We start from the raw sequence: 23,848 nt of genomic DNA, 5'->3' as shown, positions 1-23,848 counted from the left end.
ACCTTTCAGTGGAGTTTCACACAGCCCCCCCCCCCAAACTTAAAAAAAAAATGAGGGCTTTATTGTCTTTATCATTAATCATTCCCCCACATAACTTGGTGAATTCTGCCCCTCACACAGCCTGGCGGCTGTGCAGCATTGAAGTGGCGTGGATCTGAGTTTTAGGGCTCACTCTATCCCTGGGTGACCTTGCCTAGGTCAATCCACTTCTCCAAGCCCCAGTTTCCTCCTCGGTTAAGCGCAGTCCTATTACACTATTGGAAGGAGGCGGCTAGCATGGATGAATAATGATGTAAAAAGAGTGGATGAGTGCCTGGATGAAATTACAGTGTAGGCTAAGGTTCACAGAAACATTGAATAAACGGGGATGGGGGGGCAGTCCTCCACCGGTTCCTTAGACGGAGGGAGGAGGCAGGAATCACTGGGTCTGGGGGAAGCGCTGTTGGAGGACAGGTGCAGAGGTAGCGGCTGGCCAACATCCCAGGGCAGGTGTTCGCGCTGCCCACAGCTCAGGTGCGCCTTAGAATGGGCCGCCGCGCTCTTAGCTGCCAGAGCGCTGAGTCTGGCGCCTCAGGCGAATCACCGCGGCCTCCGCCTGCGGTTGCCCCTCTCGCCTTCCGCCTCCCAGACCTGGGAGCCCTGGTTACCACGCGCCAAAGCGTCCCTGGCAACCGCGACCGCAGCCGCCCCCCGCCTCCCGCCCCTCCTCCGACTGACCAATCGGATCTCAGCGAGCCGGCCCGCGGCGGCCGCTGAGTGGTCCGCGGGCGCTGACGTCACAGGCGGGGAAGGCGGGGCTCCGTCTCGGCGGTCGGGTCCGAGTCTCAGTGAGCGGTGGTAGGTAGGCGGTGGAGCTGCGACCCTGGCCCCCCCGCCGCTCCCTTGCACCCGCGGACAGGTGAGTGGTCTTGTCAACGCCTCTCTGCCGCTGCAAGACCCCTAGAGGGTCGCCGCGTTGGCCAGTCAGCGTGACAACGCCTGGTCTCGGATTCCAGCGTGGGGGTCGCGGGGACCCGGGATTCCTCCCCACTTTTGCCCCTTGTCCTCCCGCTGCTTCTGCAATCGTTAGCCGGGTCCAAGGGGCAGATGTCATTCAGAGGCAGAGTCGCTGGAATCCAGGTGTTCTCCCGGGGCCCGGGGCCAGCGCTCCTTGGCTGTGCCCGTGACGTTGTCACTTATATTTTAGCAGATTGCACCAAGCCCTCATATGTTTCCTCCTGGTTGCTAAAGATCTTGCACATAAATCAACACTTTAAAAAAAATGCATAAAACTATTTGCTTGGTCAATGGTGAAAACAGCCAGTGGTTTTACTAATAGGCAAAGTGTTTTTGCTGTATCTTAAAAAAAATTTTTTTTAATGAAATACTTCACACTGTAAATATAGTAAGTATCTGTGGACCCAGTCCTAAATTCAGAGCAAAACCAAACACTTCTCCAGGCACAAGATGCAGGTGTGAGGTATTTCACTCCTCTCACTTTCCTTCCAGTACTTGGCTACAAGGATACAGTGATTGTTTTTATATTTATGTATCTATCCAAAAGCCAATAGATAGTGTTATGTTTCCAGTGTATGTGATGGGACAATGCTGTCTATGCTCTGGGTCACTCATTGTAACTGAGGTGGTAATTCTCCTATGGCTTTATCACAAGTGACGCAACTCAGCCTCCTACTCAGGGACTTTTCGGCTGTTCCCCTTTACAAATGTTAGGTGTTTTTGGCACATTCCCATTGCACACGTATCTGCTTCTCTAGGCCTAGGTCAAGAAGAGTAGTTGATGAGTCACAGGGAGTATGCCCTGGAGCTCCCCGGGGTGTGAAAGATACAGCAAAACACTTTGCCTATTAGTAAAACCACTGGCTGTTTTCACCATTCATACCCCGCCAATGAATAGAGATCCTTGCCAAACATTTTGTTTCTTTTTTTTTTGGGGGGGGGGCACTTAAAAAGAAATTACTTTGGGCCTGGTACTGTGTGTAGTGAGTAAAGCCACCTCCTGGGATGCTGGCATCCCATATGAGTGCTAGTTCTAGTCCCAGCTGCTCCACTTCCGATCCAGCTCTCTGCTGTGGCCTGGGAAAGCAGTAGAAGATGGCCCAGGTGCTTGGGCCCCTGCACCCATGTCGGGGACCTGGAAGAAGCTCCTGGCTCCTGGCTTCAGATTGGCCTAGCTCCAGCTGTTGTGGCCATTTGGGGAGTGAACCAGTGGATGGAAGACTTCTCTCTCTCTCTCTCTGCCTTTCAAATACATAAATCTTAAAAAAAAAGAGAGAGAGAGAGAGAGAGAGAAAGAAAAGACTTCAACACTGAAATATATATTATTTTTCCAATTCTGGTATTTATGAACACATTGGGGGCAATGTTTTATTTCTCTTCCAATTTATAAAACTGGGAGTGGATGCACCCAAAGGAACTCAAGGGGATTGTTCTTATAAAAAGTTGGTGGAATTATTTGAAAGGCAGAGTGACAGGGAATGAGAGAGAGAGAGAGAGAACTCCCCAAATGGCCACAATTTTCCAGGCTAGGCCAGGCGGAAGCCAGGAGCCAGGAACTCCCTCCCGCATGGGCAGGGGCCCAAGTCTGTGGGCCAAGGACTGCTGCTCTCTCAAGTGCACTTGTAGGGATGCTGATTGGAAGCAGAGCCACCAGGATTCGAACCTACGATCTGAAGCAGGATACTAGCGCTGTGAGTGGTGACTTGCTCTGCTGCACCACAACAGCGGCTCACACGGGGGTTCCGGGAATGTTCCCAGGCTGTGCTTGCCCCTGCCCTGAGACAAGGTGTGGGCAGGTCGTGCAAACACGCCGTGTCTCCTGTGCAGAACGATCTGTAGGTTTTAAAAATATGTATTAAGAGTACATGCATGTATTTGTGGGCTACAGTGTGACATTTCAACACGTGGAGCCTATGTGTACTGATGAGAACGAGAGTCCACACTTCCCCTGATTTGATATTAGTTTATGATTGGAGGCTGGAGCACCTCTCTTGTATTTTTTCATAAACTTAGTTTCTTTCTTTCTTTTTTTTTTTTTTACTCTGAGTATTTCTTTTTTAAAGATATTTATTTGAAAGTCAGAAGTTACACAGAGAAGGAGAAGTGGAGAGAGAGAGAGAGAGAGAGAGAGAGAGAGAGAGAGAGGTCTTCCATCTGCTGGTTCACTCCCCAATTGGCCACAATGGCTGGAGCTAAGCTGATCCGAAGCCAGGAGCCAGGAGCTTCTTCCGGGTCTCCCATGTGGGTGCAGGGGCCCAAGCACTTGGACCATCTTCCACTGCTTTCCCAGGCCATAGCAGAGAGCTGGATTGGAAGAGGAGCAGCCGGGACTAGAACCGCTGTGCCATAGCGCCGGCCCCCCCATTGGTTTTTTAAGAGCATTTTCTTCTTTCCTCTCTTTCTTCTTTCTCTGTTTCCCTCCCCTTCCCTCCCCTCCCCTACTCTTTCCTCCCTTCCCCTTCCCTTCCCTACCCCACGCAGAGAGCTTTCATCCACTGGTTCCCTCCCCAAATACCTGCAACACCCAGGGCTGAGTCAAGCCAAATCCAGGAGCCTGGAACTCACTCTGGGTCTCCCATATGGTGACAGGGTCCCGGATACCCGAGCCAACATATACTGCCCTCCAGGGTGCACTTTAGTAAGAAGTTGGATTTGGAAGAGGAGGAGCCGGGACTTGAACCAGGCACTGTGATATGGGATACAGGCATCCCACGTGGCCTGTTAACTGCTGTACAAAGTGCCTTTCTCTCTCTAGCTTCTATAGACTTCAAAATATCTCTGATCTTAAAGTCTTGCCTAAATATACTAAAAAAAAAGGGGGGGTGTTTATCCAATCTGAGGCTACCTTTTGGATTGTAAATGGAGCTTTCCAGCATTTAATATCTGCTTGATTGATTCTCTATTTAGTATGTTAATATTTATGGAAGACCATTATAAGATTTTTTTTAGTATGTAAACAAATATTGACCACACACTAAATCAACATTGTAAAATACTCTATTTGACTTTGTGGTATGTGTCTCATTGCTTGAAATGCTTTATTGTTATGACTAAAAATATAATAAAAATAACAATTGCATGATTAAGGGATGAATTTTTACATAGTTTGGGGGCCAGCACTGTGGTATATAGTAGGTTAAGCCTCCACCTGTGGCGCTGTTATCCCATATGAGTGCTGGTTCTTGTCCCAGCTGCTTCTCTTCCAATCCAGCTCCCTGGGAAGGCAGTGGAAGATGACCCAAGTGCTTGGGCCCCTGCACCCACGTAGGAGACTGAAGAAGCTCCTGGCTCCTAACTTCAGATGGGCCCAGCTCCAGCCGTTATGGCCATTTGGGGAGTGAACCAGCTGTTAGAAGTTCTCTGTGTCTGTCTTTCTCACTCTGTGACTCTGCTTCTCAAATAAATAAATCTTAAAAAATTTTTTTCCCATAGCTATTTTCAGTAATTTTTCTCCAAAGATTTTCTTCAGTCTCCTTGCAAATATAAAATATTTATAGCATCAGATAATGATCTTAGTATGTGCTGCATATGGCCTCTTAGGAAGTGGCTGAGTTAGAACTGAAAGAATAATTTAGACATTGTTAAAAGCACACATCACCAAAGTAATCCTTGGGCTTCTGCAAACTCAGGTATTATTTCTTCCTTAAGAGTCTTGCAATTTAGGCCGGTGCCGCGGCTCACTTGGCTAATGCTGCGCATGTGGCGCTGGCACGCTGGGTTCTAGTCCTGGACGGGGCGCCAGATTCTGTCCCAGTTTCTCCTCTTCCAGGCCAGCTCTCTGCTGTGGCCCAGGAGTGCAGTGGAGGATGGCCCAAGTGCTTGGGTGCCTACACCCGCGTGGGAGACCAGGAAGAAGCACCTGGCTCCTGGCTTCGGATCGGCACAGCTCTGGCCATTGTGGCCATTTGGGGAGCGAACCAACGGAAGGAAGACCTTTCTCTCTGTCTCTCCCTCTCACTGTCTGTAACTCTACCTGTCAAATAAATAAATAAAAATCTTAAAAAAAATATTTCTCAGTTTTGTTCTCAGTTAAAAATATTTTCTTTTTCTTTTCTTTTCTTTCTTTCTTTTTTTTTTTTTTGGAGGACTTATTTTATTTATTTGAAAGGGAGGGTTACAGAGAGAGGTAGAGACAGAAAAAGAGGTCTTCCCTCTGCTGGTTCACTCACTAAATGGCCACAATGGCCACAGCTGGGACAATCTGAAGCCAGGAGCCAGGATCTTCTTCTGGTCTACCATGTGGGTGTAGGGGCCCAAGCACTTGGGCCATTTTCTACTGCTTTCCCAGGTGCGTTAGCAGGGAGCTGGATCAGAAGTGGAACAGCTGGGACTCGAACTAGCGTCCTTGTGGGATGCTGGCACTGCAGGCCAGGACTTTAGTCTGCTGCGCCACAATGCTGGCCCCCAGTTCAAAATATTTTCTAACTTGCCATATGATTGATTCCATTGACTTATGAATTATTTAGAAGTGTATTGTTTAATTTCTTACTGTTTGGGGATTATTCAAATATGTTTCTATTATTGACTTATTTTTTTTAAGGTTTATTTATTTTATTTGAAAAAGTTACACAGAGAGAGGAGAGGAAGAGAGAGAAAGAGAGAGAGAGAGAGAAAGAGAGAGAGAGAGAGGGAGAGAGGGAGAGGGAGAGAGGTCTTCCATCTGTTAGTTCACTCCCTAATTGGCTGCAACGGCCAGAGCTGTGCTGATCTGAAGCCAGGAGCCAAGAACTTCCTCCTGGTCTCCCCCATGGGTGCAGGGGCCAAGGACTTGGGCCATCTTCTACTGCTTTCCCAGACCATAGCAGAGAGCTGGATTGGAAGTGGAGCAGCTGGGACTTAAACCGGCGCCCATATGGATGCTGGTGTTTCAGGCCAGGGTGTTAACCTGTTGCACCACAACGCTGGCCCTGATTATTGACTTCTTTTAAAAATATGTATTTATTTATTTGAAAAGCAGAATGTGAGAGACAGAGAGAAAGAGAGAGATTGAAAGATTTCCCTTCTATTGGTTCACTCCCCAGGTAGCCACAACAGCCAGGTTTGGGCCAGGCCAGACCCAGGAGCTGGGAGCTTCTTCCTAGTCTCCCCATGGGTGGTAGGACCCAAGCAGTTGGACCATTTTCCACTGCCTTCCCAGGCACATCAGCAGGAAGCTGGATTGGAAGTGGAGAAGTTGGGCCTCCAATGGGCACTCTGACAGGGGATGCCAGTGTGGCTTAACCCACGATGCCATATATGCTGGCCCTCTGTTATTGATTTCTAAGTTAAATCTCGTATGCTCAGAGAGGTATGATTTCAATATTTTAAGTTTGTTGAGAATTGTTTTATGGTTCATATTTTGGCCTACATGGTGAATGTTCTCTGCACAGTTGGGAATAATATTTAATCTTTGCTTTGGGTGGAGTGTCCGGGAGATGTGAGTTAGATCAGCTAGTGTTCTATGAATTGGCCAGTTTTGTGTCTTCCTTTTTTTAGTAATTACTGGCAGGAAGAGGGTTGAAGTGTTCCATATCCAGCTATGATTGTGGACTCATCTCTTCTTCAGTTTTGTCAGTTTTTGTTTTATGTGTTTACAATTGTGTTAATGATTACAGAAATAGCTAAGATGATTATGTCTCCTTAATTGATTTCTTTATCTCTCAAGCTCTGATAATACATCCTGTTCTGAAGTCTGCTTGGTTTGATTATTAATATAGCCACTCCAGTGTTCTTTTGATTAACATTTCATGGTGCATTTTCCCCCATACTTCGATTTTAACTTATCTATGTTATATAGTTAAAATGAGACTTTATTTCTAGATGGCATATAGTTTAGTATTTCTTTCTAAAAATGACTACACAGCAATCTGTGCCTTTTAATTGTATTATTTAGACCATTTACTGTAAATGTAACTTTCAGTATAGCTGGGTTCATATCTATCAGGCTGCTATTTGATTTTTTTTTCTTGTCTTATTTTTGTCCCTCTTTCCTCTGGGATTAATTTTGTGCCTTTATTTTAACCTCCAACTTTTTCTTGACTATTGGCTCATTAGTTAAAACTTTTTCTTAGAGATTGCTCTAGGCCACCAATTTAAAAAAATGTGTTCACAGTGTGACTTTAAGCTTACCAAATATCGAGGACCTGAAAGAACTTCGCTGCATGTAAACTATTTCCATATATCCTTATTATATTAGAAAATAAAATTTAGAATTAAGAATATGATTTCTTTGAAAAATAAACATAATAATCCATTATATATTAACCAAAACCCAGTTTTATTAAAAAAAAAACATTTTCTGGAACAAAAATAAATTAGTGAGAAAGGAGGTGGCACTTTACATTTTGGCAAGGTTTCTAACTTTCTAGTTTAGTAGCTGAGTTCTCATGTCTTCTTCATTCAGTCCATGGTGAACGCTGCCAGTGAATTTTGAGAGAATGAGGGTGAAAAATGCAAATAGCATCTGAGTGGTTAGCAAGAAAGTGATGATTTTTCACTCCTGAAAAGGTCGTAGGTCTTCCCCTGAGTCCTTAGATCAGATATGGAGAATCGCTACTCTAGAACTTGAAAGATGCATTTTTAACATCACAGAATATTTAAAGAACATTATTCCATCTTGGTTACAAGACCCATAGTTCCATGTTAGCCCTTCCATTATTTGTGCTATTATTACCGCATTATTTGCTTGTATTTTGTAAACTCCACCATAAATTTTTACTATCTTCAAGCAATTATCTTTTAAAGAATTTGGAAGGTAAATCAGTCTTTTTGCAAAGAATATTAGCTCACGTGCCTACCATTTCTAGCATTCTTCCTTGCTTTGTGTGGATCCAAGTTTCCATCTGGTACGATTTCCTTTTGCCTGAAGAATTTCCTTTAACAGCTCTTTTACTGCAGGTCTGCTGCTGATAAATTCTTTTGACTTTTGGTCATATGAAAAGAATTTCTTTCCTGTTCAATTTGTGGGTTATTCTCATAGATATGCTCATAGAATTTATCTCTCCTTTCTTTTGGGGGATTGTTCCCATTAATGATACTCACAGAACTGATTTTCCCTTCCTTTTGGAGGGTGATTGCCATTAGATGCCCCCATCGAACTCTAGACTTACAGTTTCTTCCAATTCATTTTTTTTTAAAGAGATATAAAAGTATTTATTAGAAGCAAAGGCCTCCAGTCAGAGCGGCATGAAGGGGGTCTTCCAGTTCTTCAGAGGTCTCGTTGGGTTGCTTTTTGGCTTGGATTGTTTTGGACAACAGTTTTGCACTAATTCTAATCGCTGATCACATGTCTTCTTTTCCCTATGATTTTAGATTTTTCTGTTTATCACTGGTTCAATTATGATGAACCTTCAGATGGTGATTGGTGACAGTGGGAGTGTATATCTGTATGTTTGCATGTGTTGTGTTTGTATGTACCTGTGTGTGGGTCTGTGTGTTTATCCTCTTGGATGCTGTGAAACCTCTCAGACCTGGGGGTTTATACTCTTCAACAGATTTGGGAAATATTTATTCATTGTTTTTCCAAACATGTTTGTCATTCTCCCCTTTCTTTGTGACACTCCAATTACGTGATGTTAGACCACTGCTATTTTTACTGAGGTACTGTTAAAAAATTTAGTTATACTCAAGCTCAAGAATCATTACTTCTCCAATATCTGATCTGTCTTTATTCCCATTTAGTGAAATTGTGCAAATATATATCATATACATGTATACTGTGTGTTTTATCCTTAAAGTTCCATTTGACTCTTTTTAAAAATCTTCCATGTATCTATTATGTTTTCCAATCTATTAAATACTTGTCCATAGTTTCTAGTTACATTAACTTTGTCATTTTTAGGCTTGCTTCTATTGACTATTTTTTTTTTTTCTTAATTACAGGGCACATTTTCCTGCTTCTTCCTGTGTCTAGTAGTTTTTGATTGGTTGCTGGACATTGTGATGTTTGGGTATCAGACAGTTAAGCTACGTGCTGATCTGTTTGACTTTTGTGAGATATCTTTTCTTCAGTACCTCTACTCCAGAGACAGGCCGGTCCTACTTCTAATGTGTCACAGCTCTGGAGTCTCCAGTGAATGCTCATCGTGATCACCAATGACTCCCCCATCTGGTTAACCCGAGTTCAAGATGTGTCTCCACCTTCTGTGGACTCTGGACTCTGTTCAGCTCAGCTGAAATCGCTGCCATCTCTCTTTCCAAGGTTTGGGGTGTGTCTTTTGATGTGTGGGCAAAGACTCACATGGATCCCTTTTGTAGATTTTTGGAGGTCTTTTCTGCAGAGTCCTGCTTCGCGGAGCTTCTGGCTGTCTCAGCCTCCTCAGGTTCTTATCACTTTTTCAACCCACAAAGGCTGCCAGGCTCTGTCAGTCTCCATCTGCTTTTTTCTTTATTTTCCTGTGATCTTGAAATTGCCTCCAGGCACGTTACCATGACAATCAAAAGGCTCACCTCCTTTGTCTATCTGCTCACAAGGATCAGGGTCCTGTGCTATTTGTTTTCCGATGTCTAAAAATGATTGTTTCATATAGTTCGTCTAGATTTTTGTATGTGTGAGGCTAAGTCTGGTTTTTATGAATTGATCATAGCAGGAGCTATTTTGAGTGTTTACGTATTTCTTAGGCCATGACACTATCAGTTGTCTTGACCAAGAATGACCCCAAACAAGACAGTGGGGTACTTTTTGGTGTGCTATCACCATGTGCTATCTTTTACTCAGTTGGCCTGAACTGACTTACAAGAAGATAGAGTTAGATTCTCACAGCTGGCTATCATAAAATAGTGCCTCTGTGTGAAATTCACTGACGTGGACAAGGAGCTCCACTTTGGTGAGTTCTAAACAGCTGGAGCTACAGGTTTCAGATTACAGATTCTAAACTATGTCTCATCCCTATTTAAAAAGCAAGTCATTAGGTGCTTTCAATATATATATTTTTTTCGGTCCCCGTGTCTTACCTGGCTTATGAACTTTGGCGTGTTCCCCTATCACCCTTTGGAGCCGATGACTCATGGTTCAGCATTTGATAAGAGGAGTTGAGATGTCTCAACATGCCAACTCAGTAGGTGGTGCAGAATCTCCCATGGCGTTCTACACTTGGGATCCCATGGTTGCAGACCAAGTTGATCCTTTCTTCTCAAGAATCAACACCACTGAGAGTGGTCCATCCCCACTTGGAGCTTAATGAAGAATATTAGATTAAGTCAAGTTTTGGCATGGGGAAGGGATTAGAGAAAACAGACATAAGGGTATTAAGGCCTCAAGTTTCTTTGTATTTACTTTTTCAAAAGGCAATATTCAAGTTTCAAAACTGAAGTGAAGAACTTTGAGTGGTTAGTAAGATTTTCTTATTTGCAGTCATTTTCTTTTTCTCTCTATTTATTTCCTTTCTTTCTTTTATTCTCTTTCCCTTCCCTCCCTCCTTCCCTCCCTCCTTCCCTCCCTCCCTCCCTCCCTCCCTCCCTCCCTCCTTCCTTCCTTCCTTCCTTTCTTTCTTTCTTTCTTTCTTTCTTTCTTTCTTTCTTTCTTTCTTTCTTTCTTTCTCTCTCTCTCTCTCTCTCTCTCTCTCTTTCTTTCTTTCTTTCTTTCTTTCTTTCTTTCTTTCTTTCTTTCTTTCTTTCTTTCTTTCTTTCTTTCTTTCTTTTTCTGTATCATTTATTTGAAAAGTGGAGTTACAGAGAAGGAGAGACAGAGGCAGAGAGAGAGAAATCCTCCATTCTCTGGTTCACTTGCCAAATGGCTGCAATAGCCAGGGCTGTGCCAGGCTGAAGCCAGGAGCCAGGAGCCAGGAGCCTTTTCCAGGTCTCCCATGTGGGTATAGGGTCTCAAACACTTGGATCATCTTCTGCTGCTTTCCCAGGTGCATTAGCAGTGTGATCACCATCATTTTCTAAGCTTGGCCAGCATAAGATGTTTGGGGACTATAAGAGGGAAGAATTTAGGGAAAAATCAGGGAGTTGGGTCCATGTGGGTCATTGCCACTGGCCATGGGTAGCTATTTCACTCCACCGTCTGAGGATTTTACACAATTCTACAAATAGATTATTTTTTGGTTTGAGAACCGAAGTCCTCAAGAGAAAGCTGTTTAAATAATCATTGAAGAATTTTATTTTTTTTTCTGAATAGTGCATAGAATTGGATCTGACTTAATTTTCCCTTTTTAGTAAACAGGTTCATAGATATTTAAAAATGTCTGGCATCCTTGGTTTTCTGGCATAAAAATGACTAAAAATTCCAGACAGAGGAACCAGTGAAAGAATGATGTGGATCAGTATATTCTACAGGGACAATAGCCCAAAACATATATTTCAGCTATAAAAAAACAAAAAAATACAAAAAACTTTTTCTAGGATGATATTATAATGACTGGGACAGTTATTCAGTTTTCGTATTAAAAAGTTTTGCATGCATAGAAATTGTATATCCTTGTATATGTTACAAGGGCACTTCAAAAAGTTCTGGAACAATGGAATTAAAAAAGAGTTTATTTTTATGTGAAAAAGTTTTGTGGTGTAGCAGGTTAAGCCACTGCCTGCAGTGCTGCTTCACGTAGGGGAGCCAGTTTGAGACCCAGTTGCTCCACTGCTAATGTGTCTGAGAAAGCAGTGGAGGATGGCCCGAGTGCTTGGGCCCCTGCACCCATGTGGGACACCCAGAAGGAGCTCCTGCCTCCTGCCTAGCCCATGTGGCCATTTGGGGGAGTGAGCTATCAGATAGCAGTTCTCTCTGTCTCTCCCTCTCTCTGTAACTCCACCTTTCAAATAAATAAAATAAATCTTAAAAAAAAGGTTTGAAATCCATGCATAGTTTTTTCATAATATGAGCTTTTCATGAACATTTGGAAGTCTCCTCATATATGTGGATTTCAATTTTTTCCCAAAGCAATAATCTTATCTTTTAAATCCATTTTCCATGAACCTTTTTGAAGTACCCTCATATGAAAATACATATCTTGGTATATAATAGGAAAAATCTGGCAAGATAACAATTACTAATGAAGTATTCCCAGTGGCTTCTTTTGTGAAGGAATTCACTTTTAGAGAGAGAAAAGGTATGTGTCTTTTTTTAAATTTTTTTAAACTTTTATTTAGTAAATATAAATTTCCAAAGTACAGTTTATGGATTACAATGGCTCCCCCCACCCCATAACTTCCCTCCCACTCGTACCCCTCCCATCTCCCGCTCCCTCTCCCATTCCATTCACATCAAGATTCATTTTCAATTATCTTCATATACAGAAGATTTAGTATATATTAGTATATATATATTTAGTATATATTAAGTAAAGTATATATTAAGTAAAGACTTCATCAGTTTGCAAGGGGTGTGTGTCTTTTATAGACTCCTCTGGACTAGGAAGTTGAAAAGTTACCCTTTATTGAGCCCTGACACTGTGCCAAGAACTCCAAGTTGTTAGCATCGCCTTCATCCTTATAACTCTGCATGCCCAAAGACTTGTGTTTTGAGGTGCTTAGTGGTGACAAGTTGCTCATAGTTTCCCTGAGCTGCGTTTGCCTGCTACTGCACCACTCATTGTTAGCCAGGTTGTATTTCTCTGTAGTAGGACTTGGTGGAGAGTAGAGGGGTTGCCAAAGAAGCCCTTGCTGCTCCATTGCCATAACAATCCAAAGAAGGCAGTGCTGTTAGTGTTCCCAGTTCTTGTTAGATGAAGCCACTGAGGGACAGAAGAGGTGAAGTCGTTTGCCCGGGGCCACATAGCCAATAAACAGCAGGGCCAAGATTTGAAGCCCTGTCTGAAAAAATGCCCAGTTCCTTGTCTTGATTTGAATTTGTTAGAAATAACACAACTCTTGTAATGGAATCAAAACCCAAAGGCCAATGTAAAAAAAAAAAATATATATATATATATGTACACATTTATATGATATTAATACATAAATTTATTCTAGGGATACAGAAATTAAAAATATTTTTTGAATGTGTTATTCATTGGTAAACACGGTTAACAAATATCTAATGTGTTGGGGATACTAAGGTGTAGTTTCTTATTTGTATATTTCAGCAGGAGTAACTTACGTGATTGTATATTTTTACTTTTTCCTTTATTTTCAAACAGGAGAGATTTATAAATTGTGTTTGAGCATCATGGAGCGTTTAGGTTCTACACTAACGGCAACTTATGCTCACCCCAGACCAACCCCAACCAACTTTCTACCCACCATCAGCACCATGGCCTCAAGCTATAGGGACCGCTTCCCCCATTACAATCTGACCCATAGCATGAGCCTTCCATGGAGACCGAGTACATACTACAGAGTAGCCTCCGACTCGCCGACCTTGGCCCCGTACTGCACCAGATCTCAGAGGGTGGCTGAGAGCACGATGCTTCCCTTCATCTCCAACAGAACCACGCTGTTCACGAGATACACCCCCGATGACTGGTACAGGTCTAATTTAACCAACTACCAAGAGTCCAACACATCTCGACATAACTCAGAGAGACTAAGGGTGGATACGTCTCGTTTGATTCAAGACAAATACCAGCAGACAAGAAAAACCCAGGAAGACTCCACCCAAAATCTGGGAGAACGCGTCAATGACATAGGGTTTTGGAAATCCGAAATCACTCATGAGTTGGATGAGATGATTGGCGAGACAAATGCGCTTACTGATGTTAAGAAAAGACTGGAGAGGGCCCTGATGGAGACTGAAGCTCCTCTTCAGGTAGAGATAAGACTCTATGATAATGACATTGCCTTATGTTATTAGAACCCAGTGACTGAATTTCTAAGGTTATTCTTACATTGGATTATGTCTCACTTCACCTGTCGCAGCCAAGCCCCTATCAATAAATCTGTAATTGGTTTCAGTAATGGTAAAATTCTTACACATGATACACAACCACCTCTTTTAGAAAGGATTCTGAGTGTAAAGCAAAGAAAATTAAAGAGAGATCATTGGGGTACACTATGCTTTAAGGGAAAAATTGCCTTCTTCTTATCTCTTTAATAGGCTATTTGATGACTGCTGTCCCTAAGTTAAGATAGACCATAGCCATATTGGAGGGAAAAGTTACACTCTGTGACAAGAGATGCCTCCTGTATACAGGTTGAGTATCCCTAATCTGAAATGCTTGGGCAACAGGCGTTAGGAGATATATTTACTTTAGAATTCCTGAATATACATAATGAGATGCCTTAGGTACTCAGGTATAAACACGAAATTTATTTCTATTTCATGAACACCTGATACAAATAGAGTGAAGGTCATTTGGTGCGGCATTTTTGATGAGCCGGTGTTTTGGCTGTGACCCCGTCACATGAGGTTGGGTATGGAACTTTTCACTTGTGTCATGGCAGTGCTCCAAACATTTTGGATTTTTAGCATTTTAGGTGTTGGATTTTTTTGGACCAAGAATGTTTGCTCAATTTGTATATTCTGTGATTCTATCCGAGGCACAGTGAAATTATCAGATGAGGCCATATTAAGGGATGACTGAATTTGACCTGAAGAGAGCTATGGGTTGATTAGGCTGGTTGCCATGGTAATGGAGGCAGCATCTTCTGTTGGTTTCTGGATTCTGACCAGGCTTTGGAGTGGGCTCAAGTTGCCCCTAACCCTTGGGCCATGTGATGGATTCTCTAGTCCTTTCTGTTCTCCACCACTGGAGGAAAATATTCCATATTTGAAGACATGCAAATTGTAGACATGATTTTAGAGGTGTTTATTTCAGTTACAGCCAATCCCATTTGCTTCACGTTTGCGTGATTTATGTTCCTGGGTGAAAGCATTTGCAGTGGGTTCTTACCCCAGCATCTGTGCGGGAAGGGATTAAAGAGATCCCAGAAGACCTAAACGAGGGGTTTGTGTTTACTGGTGACCTTGACACTTGGTGTCACGTCCCCTCTCCATTAGACACACAAATACGCACAGCTGGAGAAATCCTGAGAAAGGCTGATAGGACACTCATGGTGCCTTTTGAAATTAACTCTGAGGGCATTATTGCTTAGCAACAGAGACCTCCATGTCTTCCGTGAGCCCTGGCTCATTCTGAGGGTTAGGGGTTTGCTCCACAGCCCACCCTGCCTTCAAGGGTTGGGAGTATCCTTCGTACGATGGCCATGCCCCTCTTATTTAATTCTCAAAAAGAAGTCCGCTTCTTCTCCTGGTATTCCTTTGGGGATGGCCACTTGCAGTGAGATGGTTCTAATTTGAATTTTTTGTGCAACTTTTTTGTCTGTATGTTCTTGTGTGTTTGAGTATGTACTACCAACATTAGAGTTAGTCACACAAACAGATACATCTCAAAAAGAGAAAATCAAGATGCTCAATAATCTAAGAGTGAATGTGAAAGCTTAAAATACAAATAGAGGCCGGTGCCGCGGCTCACTAGGCTAATCCTCCGCCTTGCGGCGCCGGCACACCGGGTTCTAGTCCTGGTCGGGGCGCCGGATTCTGTCCCGGTTGCCCCTCTTCCAAGCCAGCTCTCTGCTGTGGCCAGGGAGTGCAGTGGAGGATGGCCAAGTGTATGGGCCCTGTACCCCATGGGAGACCAGGAGAAGCACCTGGCTCCTGCCATCGGATCAGCGCGGTGCGCCGGCCGCAGTGCGCCGGCCGTGGTGGCCATTGGAGGGTGAACCAACGGCAAAGGAAGACCTTTCTTTCTGTCTCTGTCTCTCACTGTCCACTCTGCCTGTCCAAAAAAAAAAAAAAAAAAAAAAGTCCATGAGGTAACACTCTGACATTTCAAATTTGCAAATTATAAAAACAGAATATCTGAGGTTGGCAAAAGAGCAGAAAATAACCACTTTCATATGTTACTGCTGGTACTGTGGAACAGGTAGCAATATCCTGGAATGGAATTTAGTAATATATGGTAAAATGATCACAGTTACCTTTGACCCACTAATTCTTCATTAGTAAATGCAAATTGTACCACTTAAAAAGAGGTTCACTCAGACACTGTGTTCAGTGAGATGCATCCGGATTGCAGTGTACGTGGTATTTACTTTGTGCTTTTAAAAAATTTAGCATTATATAGGAGCCTAAGCCATGAAATAGTCCTTGAAAAAAAAAAACATTTCAACAGCTACACAATGTTATTTCATAAATAATTTCTTGTTAGTAATCTGACCTGCTTTCCATTGGAGTCATTAGCCTACTTTATCTCAAGTCTACCATCTAATGTCAACCCTAAAAAGCAAAATATAAAATTCTTAGGCCATTATAACCTCCACTTTGTTAACACAAAGAAATCAGTGATAGGAAAATCGTTAAATTATATTTTCTACTCTCCCATGTTTTTACTATGATGGATAAACTCATTATTTTTATAATTAAGAAAACAATAAATAGTGCTAAAAATAATTACTTGGGTTTTGACTGCACAAAACATTTTGATGTATTTAAAGAAGAAAATCATTTATGTATTCCTCACATTTCTCAGTTGAAAATAATACTTTTAGGATTATATTTCATTATTTCTCTCAAAGAAACTGATGCCAAGTTCTCAGCTGCTAATATATGAAGTAAAAGTAAATGCCATTGTTTCATTTTATCAACTTTCCAGATTAAGGAAGATTTTCAAACTCTTTTGAATAGCTACCTCTTTGCCACTTACCCAAAAGAATTATCTAGCTGTCACAGTCTTTTTCATGCTAGATCTCCACAAAATCGTTTGAAAATTTAGTTTGGGAGTCGCTACTGATTCATTTTTTGAGATCAGTTGTTAGAACTGCTGGTCATTGGTTGTAGTCAGTTTATAGCAGGAATTCTGTTATTTATTTATTTGTAGGTGGCCAGAGAATGCCTGTTTCATCGAGAGAAGAGAATGGGAATCGATCTAGTTCATGATGAAGTCGAAACACAGCTTCTGATGGTAAACAGGGGGACATGTATTCAATAATGAGACACTTAATTGTGCATGTCTGTTTACTATATATTTATAAAAACGATTTATTAATAAAAGGTAATCATATCAGATGTTCATAGCAGGTAGCTCTATATTGCTCTTTTGCTTGGTTAGAAAAGCAATACATGTTCATTGAGAAAATCAAAAATACAGAAAACAAGAAAGACAAAAATCACGTGAAACTATTAGAAAGAAATTACCATTAACTTGGGGGTCTTTCAGTCCTTTTCCTAATCATGATTGAATAAACAATGCCTAATCCACATGGTGACACAGAGACTGACTTCAAGATTAGAATCATAGTATATCAATGAATTTGAATGGTGCTGTATTCATTAAAAATTATACTGGGGGAATTTTTACATATTATTAGATGTTCTTTAAGGACATTTAAAAAATGTTTGGACAAAGTTTCACAATGCAAAGATGCTATCATACTTATTTCTAAAATCAGCCTTCTCTTGTTGAAAAGTTAGGTTGTCTTCCTACCTTACTACCTTCCCCCCCTTCTTTTAATAACACTATAGCATAAAAAGCTACTCATAGCTGTGTGTACATCTGACTATTTCCTTTGACTCCATTTCAGGAGATGTGATGGGTGTGGCCAAGGGCACATGCATTTGGAAATATTTGAACATGAGCCAAATGGCTACTGACAACCTTACAGTTGGGTCCGCCTCACTCGGTGATTCACTCACTAGTCTCTGTTTTTCACCAATTAAATTCGATTTAGTTCTAAATGTTCCAGCCTTCATTTCCTAGACTGGTAACCACAAGATCTCTGCCATTTCTTAAAATCCCAGCAATCTGGTGCCTGGGGCTGGCCCTTCCCAATGGTTTCCTTCAGCCCGGACACCTTATTAAGCAATAGTTCTGTGTCCTTAAGTGCCTACCAAACATTTTCTGTTTCAGTAACTTGATAACTCATTTCTTTTTTTGGTTTTGATTTACATTCATGAAACCCAGAAATGAACATTTTTTTACCCCTTTGATTCCTGCTACCCCTGTTCTGTGCCACATCCTGCTGATGGTACCACTGCCATGGCGTGGCTTGCTGGCCAGTCCCCTGGCCCTCTGTAATCGGCTCCCAGCTCCTCTTTATAGCTGGTTCATGTGAAATTCCCAAATAACTTTCCACTGAGTCTCTACTGCACCCTGTCCCCAGCTTCTTCCTTCCACTGTGGACTCTTCTCTGATTGCCTAACTCCTCCAGGAGAAGCTTCACTGAGGCCGGCCCTTGTCTGACTCCCACCTGGTTTCCCAGCCTCACTTCCCTCTTGGAATCACAGAATTTCTGCTGCAGGGAATCCACCTTCTCCATCTCTGCAGGGTCCCACCTCTTTGCTTTTGCTTGATTTGAGAGGTGAGTCCTTGCTCAGAAAGTATAAAGAGCTTGCAACCTGGTCATTAGAGTCCCTCTATCATTAACATCATCATTGTCATCACTGTCATAAATACTATTTTTTTTAACACTGTCTTAATTTTCCAGTGACTCATTACATTGAGGATAATAAGCAGATTTTTAATTTTCCTTGTGTGTTCCCTTCTGCTTCCTGGCTCTCTGAGAGAAATCTGAGTTGAAATAATATATTCAAGAAAGCTGTGGCTACTATCAGAAGGCCATGAAATCTACTCTGTAAAAACCACTGTCCCAGAGCTGGTGTTGTGGCTTAGTGGGTTAAGCTGCCACCTACAATGCCAGCACCCCATATGAGCACTGGTTCGAGTCCTGGCTGCTCCACTTCTGATCCAGTCCCCTGCTGATGAGCCTGTCACTGTGCCTTTCAGATAACTTTTTTTTTTATATAAAGTAAAAGCCCCTGACCCTCCTGCTATCCTTGAATGATGAAGAATGGGACAGCCTGAATGAAACAGTTTTACAAGGATGGGTCCCTGCTCTCCTGTTTCATCTTTTCCAGCATCTGCGTACTCTCTCAAGTCTTAAAAACAATGCATCATATACTTTGTCAACCTAAATGGGTAGGAACTTACCAGCATCTGCCCTGGGGTTGCGTCTTCTTCCTGATTCTGAGACATTTGGTATGAAATAAATAAGACTGTTCTACCAGCTTACCTTCATCAGTTTTCTCACAGGCACATTGTGATATTTCCAAGAAATATTTTTGAAACATGTCTTCTATTTGTGTTCCTATTATTTAATGAGGTGCATTCACATCTGGCTGTACACAGGTCACACGGTGAAGGTTTTAGAAGTATGATTGGATCACACCTCCAGAACTTCTCATTTAAATCTGGAATTAGCATTGCTGTGTTAAAAAAATATTCCCCAGGTAATCTTAATGAACAGGAAGAGGTAAGAATAAGTGCCTCAAAACTATAAAATATTGTTGAGAGAAATTAAAGATGATCTAAATAAAGAGACATACCATGTTCATAAATAGTTGCTACTTGATTGTTTTAAATTTTATTTATTTCAAAGGAAGAATGATTGAAAGAGGGAGATTTTTTAATCTTCTGGTTCATTCCCTAAATTCCCACAACAACCAGGTAGGCCAGGTTGAAATCAGGAGCCAGGAACTCCATCCAAATCTCATGTGGGTCACAGGAACCCAAGTATTTGAGCCATTACCAGTTGCCTCCAAGGATACGCAATAACAGGAAGCTGGGTTGAAGTGAAGATAGGACTTGGTCCCAGGCATCCTGACATGAAATGTGTGTGTCCCAAGTAGCACTTAACCCCCTGCCCCACAAAGCCCATATCTGGGAGATCTATTTGTATTAAGATAGAAATATTTCCCAACTTGATCCACAGGTTTAAAACAGTCCTAAGGAAAATCTCAGGTGATTTCTTATAGAAACTGACAAGTGGATCCTAAAATTCATATGGGAATTCAAGAGATGGAATGATCAAAATCATATTGGGAAAGAATAAAGTTGGAAGATTCATACTTTCTGATTTTAAAATGTACTATGAAGTTGCAATACATAAAACAGTGTAGCACTTGCATGAAGATTATAGATCAACGGAACAGAATTTGAGACTTGAGGAATAAACCCTCATGTTGATCATTACTTGATTTTCAAGAAGGATTCTAAGATAACTCAATGGGAAAAGAATAATTTCCACAATTGGTGCTTGAGTGATTTAATATGCGCATGCAAAGGAATCAAGTTGGATCCTTACATCACAATGTATAAAAAATTATGCCAAAATGGATCAAAGCCTAACTGTAAGAGCCAGAGCTGTAAAAACTCTTAATAAAAGCAAGCATAAATATTTGTGACATTGGAGTTGGCACTGCTTCTTAGATATGACACCAAAGGCACAAACAACAAAAGAAAAACTAGACAGACTAGACACAGTGAAAATGTAAAACTTGGTATGTCAAAGAACAGTATTAACAAAGTGACAAGAAAATCTTTGCAAATCAGATGTCTGATAAGAGCTTTGCATCAACAATGTCTAAATCACTCTTATGATCTGAATAGATAGATGGTTCTCCGGAGTGGGTATACAATGGCCAGCAAGTGTATGAAAAGACGCTCAGCATCAGTTATCACCCGGGAAATGCAGATCACATCACAATGAAACAGCCTTCATCCATGCTTGGATGACTATAATAAACAATGCAAAAATGACAAGTGTTGGTGAGAATGTGGAAGAATCTAAACCCCCATGCACTGCTGATGGGAATGTAACTGATACAGCCGCTTTGGCAAATAGGCAAACTCAAGAGAAAACATGTGTCCAAACAAAAACTTGCACAGAAATGTTTATAGAAATATTATTCATTACAGCCAAAAGGTGGACACAACCCAAACTGATGAATGGATAAGATGTGGTGTAGCCACACAATAGAAGGCTTTATCCAGCCACAGTGAGAGCTGAACATGGATGAAGCTTGAGGACAGTGTGAAGAGTGAAAGCAGCCAGTCACAGAAGACTGCCCCATGTATGATTCCACTTGTATGGAATTTCCAAAGCAGGGAAATCTAGTAGATGAGTGGCTGGCTGAGAGAGGGAGGCCTGGGAGATTAGAAGTTGAGAGTGACTGTTGAAGAATGTATGCTTCCTTGGGGAGGTAATGAAAATGTTGTAAATTTGGTTCCAGTGATGGTTACACAGCTTGGTGAATATACAAAAGACAACTACATGGTTCTCTTTGAATAGGTGAGTTATACCTCAATAAACCTGTTTCTTAAAAAACAAGAACCAGGGGCTTATGCTTTTGAGATCAATAGCAGAGATGGACTTACCTCAAAACAAACAAAATAGAAACAAAAAAGTGGGTTTGGAAGCAGGAGTTTAGCTTAGTGGGTTAGATGCCCATGTCCCACACCAGAGGGCCTGACTTCTACGCCCACCTCTTTCTCCCAATTCTGGCTTCCTGCTAACATGCATTCTGGAAAATAGAAGAGATAACTCAGGTAGATGGGTCCCTGCCACCCATGAGGGACACCTGGAATGAGTTCTGGGCTCCCAGCTTTGGCCCTGGCCCAGCCCTAGCTATTGCAGACAATAGGGAGTGAACCCATAGAAGGAAGCTTGCGCTCTCTCCCTCTTTCTGTTTCTCTATCTCTTTCTTTGCCTTTTAAACAAAAATAAATAAAAGAAACCATATGCTGTTAGAGTAATGGTTAATGAATTGAGGGGGCATGGCTTGGTTCTTGCCAATTCTTTATTTATTTATTAACAGGCAGAGTTAGACAGTGAGAGAGAGAGAGAGAGAGACAGAGAGAAAGGTCTTCCTTCCGTTGGTTCACCCCCAAAATGACCACTACGGCTGGCGCGCTGTGCTGATCCAAAGCCAGGAGCCAGGTGCTTCCTCCTGGTCTCCCATGCAGGTGCAGGGCCCAAGCACTTGGGCCATTCTCTACTGCCTTCCTGAACCACAGCAGAGAGCTGGACTGGAAGAGGAGCAACTGGGACAGAATACGGCACCCCAACTGGGACTAGAACCCGGTGTGCCAGCGCCGCAGGCGGAGGATTAGCCAAGTGAGCCGTGGCGCCGGCAGAATTGGTGTTTGAACCAGGGCTGTCTGATGCTGTGCAGATGTCTTTAACCACTCGGCCACCCAAAACCTTGGGAGTATGACAACGAAGCGTTCTTCCTAGAGATAAAGGAAAGCCATTGGCCATGAAATCGCCCTTGTACCTCCCCACCTCCTACCCCACCCTAAGTATACAGTTCCTAAGGGGTAAACTCTTGTGAAAAGAGTGGGCTGAATGCAAGGCCCTTCAGACAACTGGATAGGACATTTCCATCTGAAGCCCCACAAACGAGACTGTGTTTTAATCCCTTTGGTCACTGAGACTCTGAGAATCTCAGAGAAGTCACCATGATCATATAATTCATGGAGTCTGGATTTTTTTTTTCCTTCCCAAGTCCAGGATTCACAAGCATTGGATCCCCTGTCTGGGCTCCTAAACACACAGCTCTCAGATGCTCTGGACATAACCCTGGTTTCTCCAGGTACAAGGTAGCAGCTGAGGTCTCGTTGGGTCCAGGCTCCACTCACACTTCTGCATTCTGTTCCACCCACACTTCTTCATTCTGTATGTGTCCTCTGCCTTCTTGTAGGCTCTCTGTTCATGGGTGGCTGGGGCAATGCTTTGCCCTGCATTTACTTCCACTGCTGTGTTTCAAGGTCACCTCCAGGTATGAGTGTGGATTGATAGGTGAGTGAATTTTATGGATGGCTTTGGTCTTTTCATACTCCCATGAGCCCTTCTGCTCCAAACTATCTGCCATTCACCCCCTGACATTTAAATCCACACCTAAAAATCTCCTTCAAAGACTTTTTCATACCAAATCTCATTAAATGCATTTTTTCTCCACTGAAAGACCCAGGAATTTTTCCACTATGTGCAGTATGTGTAAAAACACCCTGCACATAATATAAAACACACTAAGATTTGGAGTTTACAGAGTGCTTTCTAAGCAGGAATTCTAAACCCTTTGCCAACATCTCACCAACATGAAACATGCATACACCCATGTACTATAGATGCATCCTGAGTCATTGAGGTGGATGAAAGCTGAATGGCACAAAAAGCTGAGAGTGGTGCCTAACCCACTGGGGACTGTGTGACAAAGCTTTGCTCTTTGCAGGTGAGGGAGTTGAGTTCTTCATTTACTCTGTTAATTCATAGTTTGGAAGAAAGAAAGACTAGGGTTATCACTCTAGACTTGTTCAATATTTTTATGCTAAACTGAAAGAATAGAATAGAAAAGAGAGAAGAATAGAGAATAGAATAAAGAATAGAGAAGACTCTATACGTGAGTGACAGTTAGCATGGAAGGAGCCCTTTCTAATCAAGATGGCAATGGAGGAAACCAAAAAGGAGTATTGGATAGGCTTGCCATCAACGACATCACAAATGTCTATATCAAAATCACCATGCACCAAATAAAAAGGCAAGAGTCAAACTGACAGAAAGAAATATGATGGGAAAAGCTTGAATTTTGAATCTGTTAAGAATCTTATATAAATTAGTAAGAAAACATGAACCACAAAAAATGTAGACATACACATGAACAGACAGTTCACAAAAGAATAAAGTCAAGTGATGGAGAAAATCCGTATTTATAGTACAAGGATATTAAATACCAATAAAATTAATAGATAATAAATAAAATTTAATAAAGAAATGAAAGTTTGTGGAGAAATGGAATTAAAAGGTAAGTGTATGGAGCAGGTGTTTGATCTACCGGTTACAATGCTCTTGTCCCAGAATTGGAGTGCCTGGATTCTATACTCAGTTCTGGCTCCCAAATCTAGGTTCCTGCTAATGCAGACCCTGGGAGGCAGCAGTGATGGCTCAAGAAATTGGGTTCCTGTCGTCTACCTGGGAGACTTGGATTGAGTTTCAAGCTTCTGATTTTGGCCTCAGAGCACCACAACCATTGTGATCATTTGAGGAGTGAACCTGCTGATGAAGGCTCTCTCTCTCTCTCCCTCTCCTTCTCCCTCTCAAATTAAAGAGTTCATTGTGGTGCAGAGTGACAGAGAAGGAGGGAGGGAGACACAGAGAGAAGGAAATC

General features: G+C 42.2%; 1 protein-coding gene across 1 annotated transcript in view; it reads left to right on the top strand.

Annotated features, from left to right (window-relative positions):
- The first annotated feature begins 764 nt into the window (after positions 1-764).
- The window catches only part of TEKT3 (tektin 3), a 43,027-nt gene continuing 19,943 nt past the window's right edge, over positions 765-23,848 (top strand). The window contains exons 1-3 of the mRNA XM_051825164.2: positions 765-898; positions 13,047-13,654; positions 16,725-16,808. Coding sequence (XP_051681124.2) covers positions 13,076-13,654; positions 16,725-16,808 — 663 coding nt within the window. The 5' untranslated portion in view covers positions 765-898; positions 13,047-13,075. The remainder of the gene's footprint in view (positions 899-13,046; positions 13,655-16,724; positions 16,809-23,848) is intronic.

Source organism: Oryctolagus cuniculus, chromosome 17 (assembly GCF_964237555.1).
Source record: "Oryctolagus cuniculus chromosome 17, mOryCun1.1, whole genome shotgun sequence".
Taxonomy (NCBI): Eukaryota; Metazoa; Chordata; class Mammalia; order Lagomorpha; family Leporidae; genus Oryctolagus; species Oryctolagus cuniculus.
The sequence above is the reverse complement of the archived record's forward strand: the minus strand, read 5'-3'. Positions and strand labels throughout refer to the sequence as shown.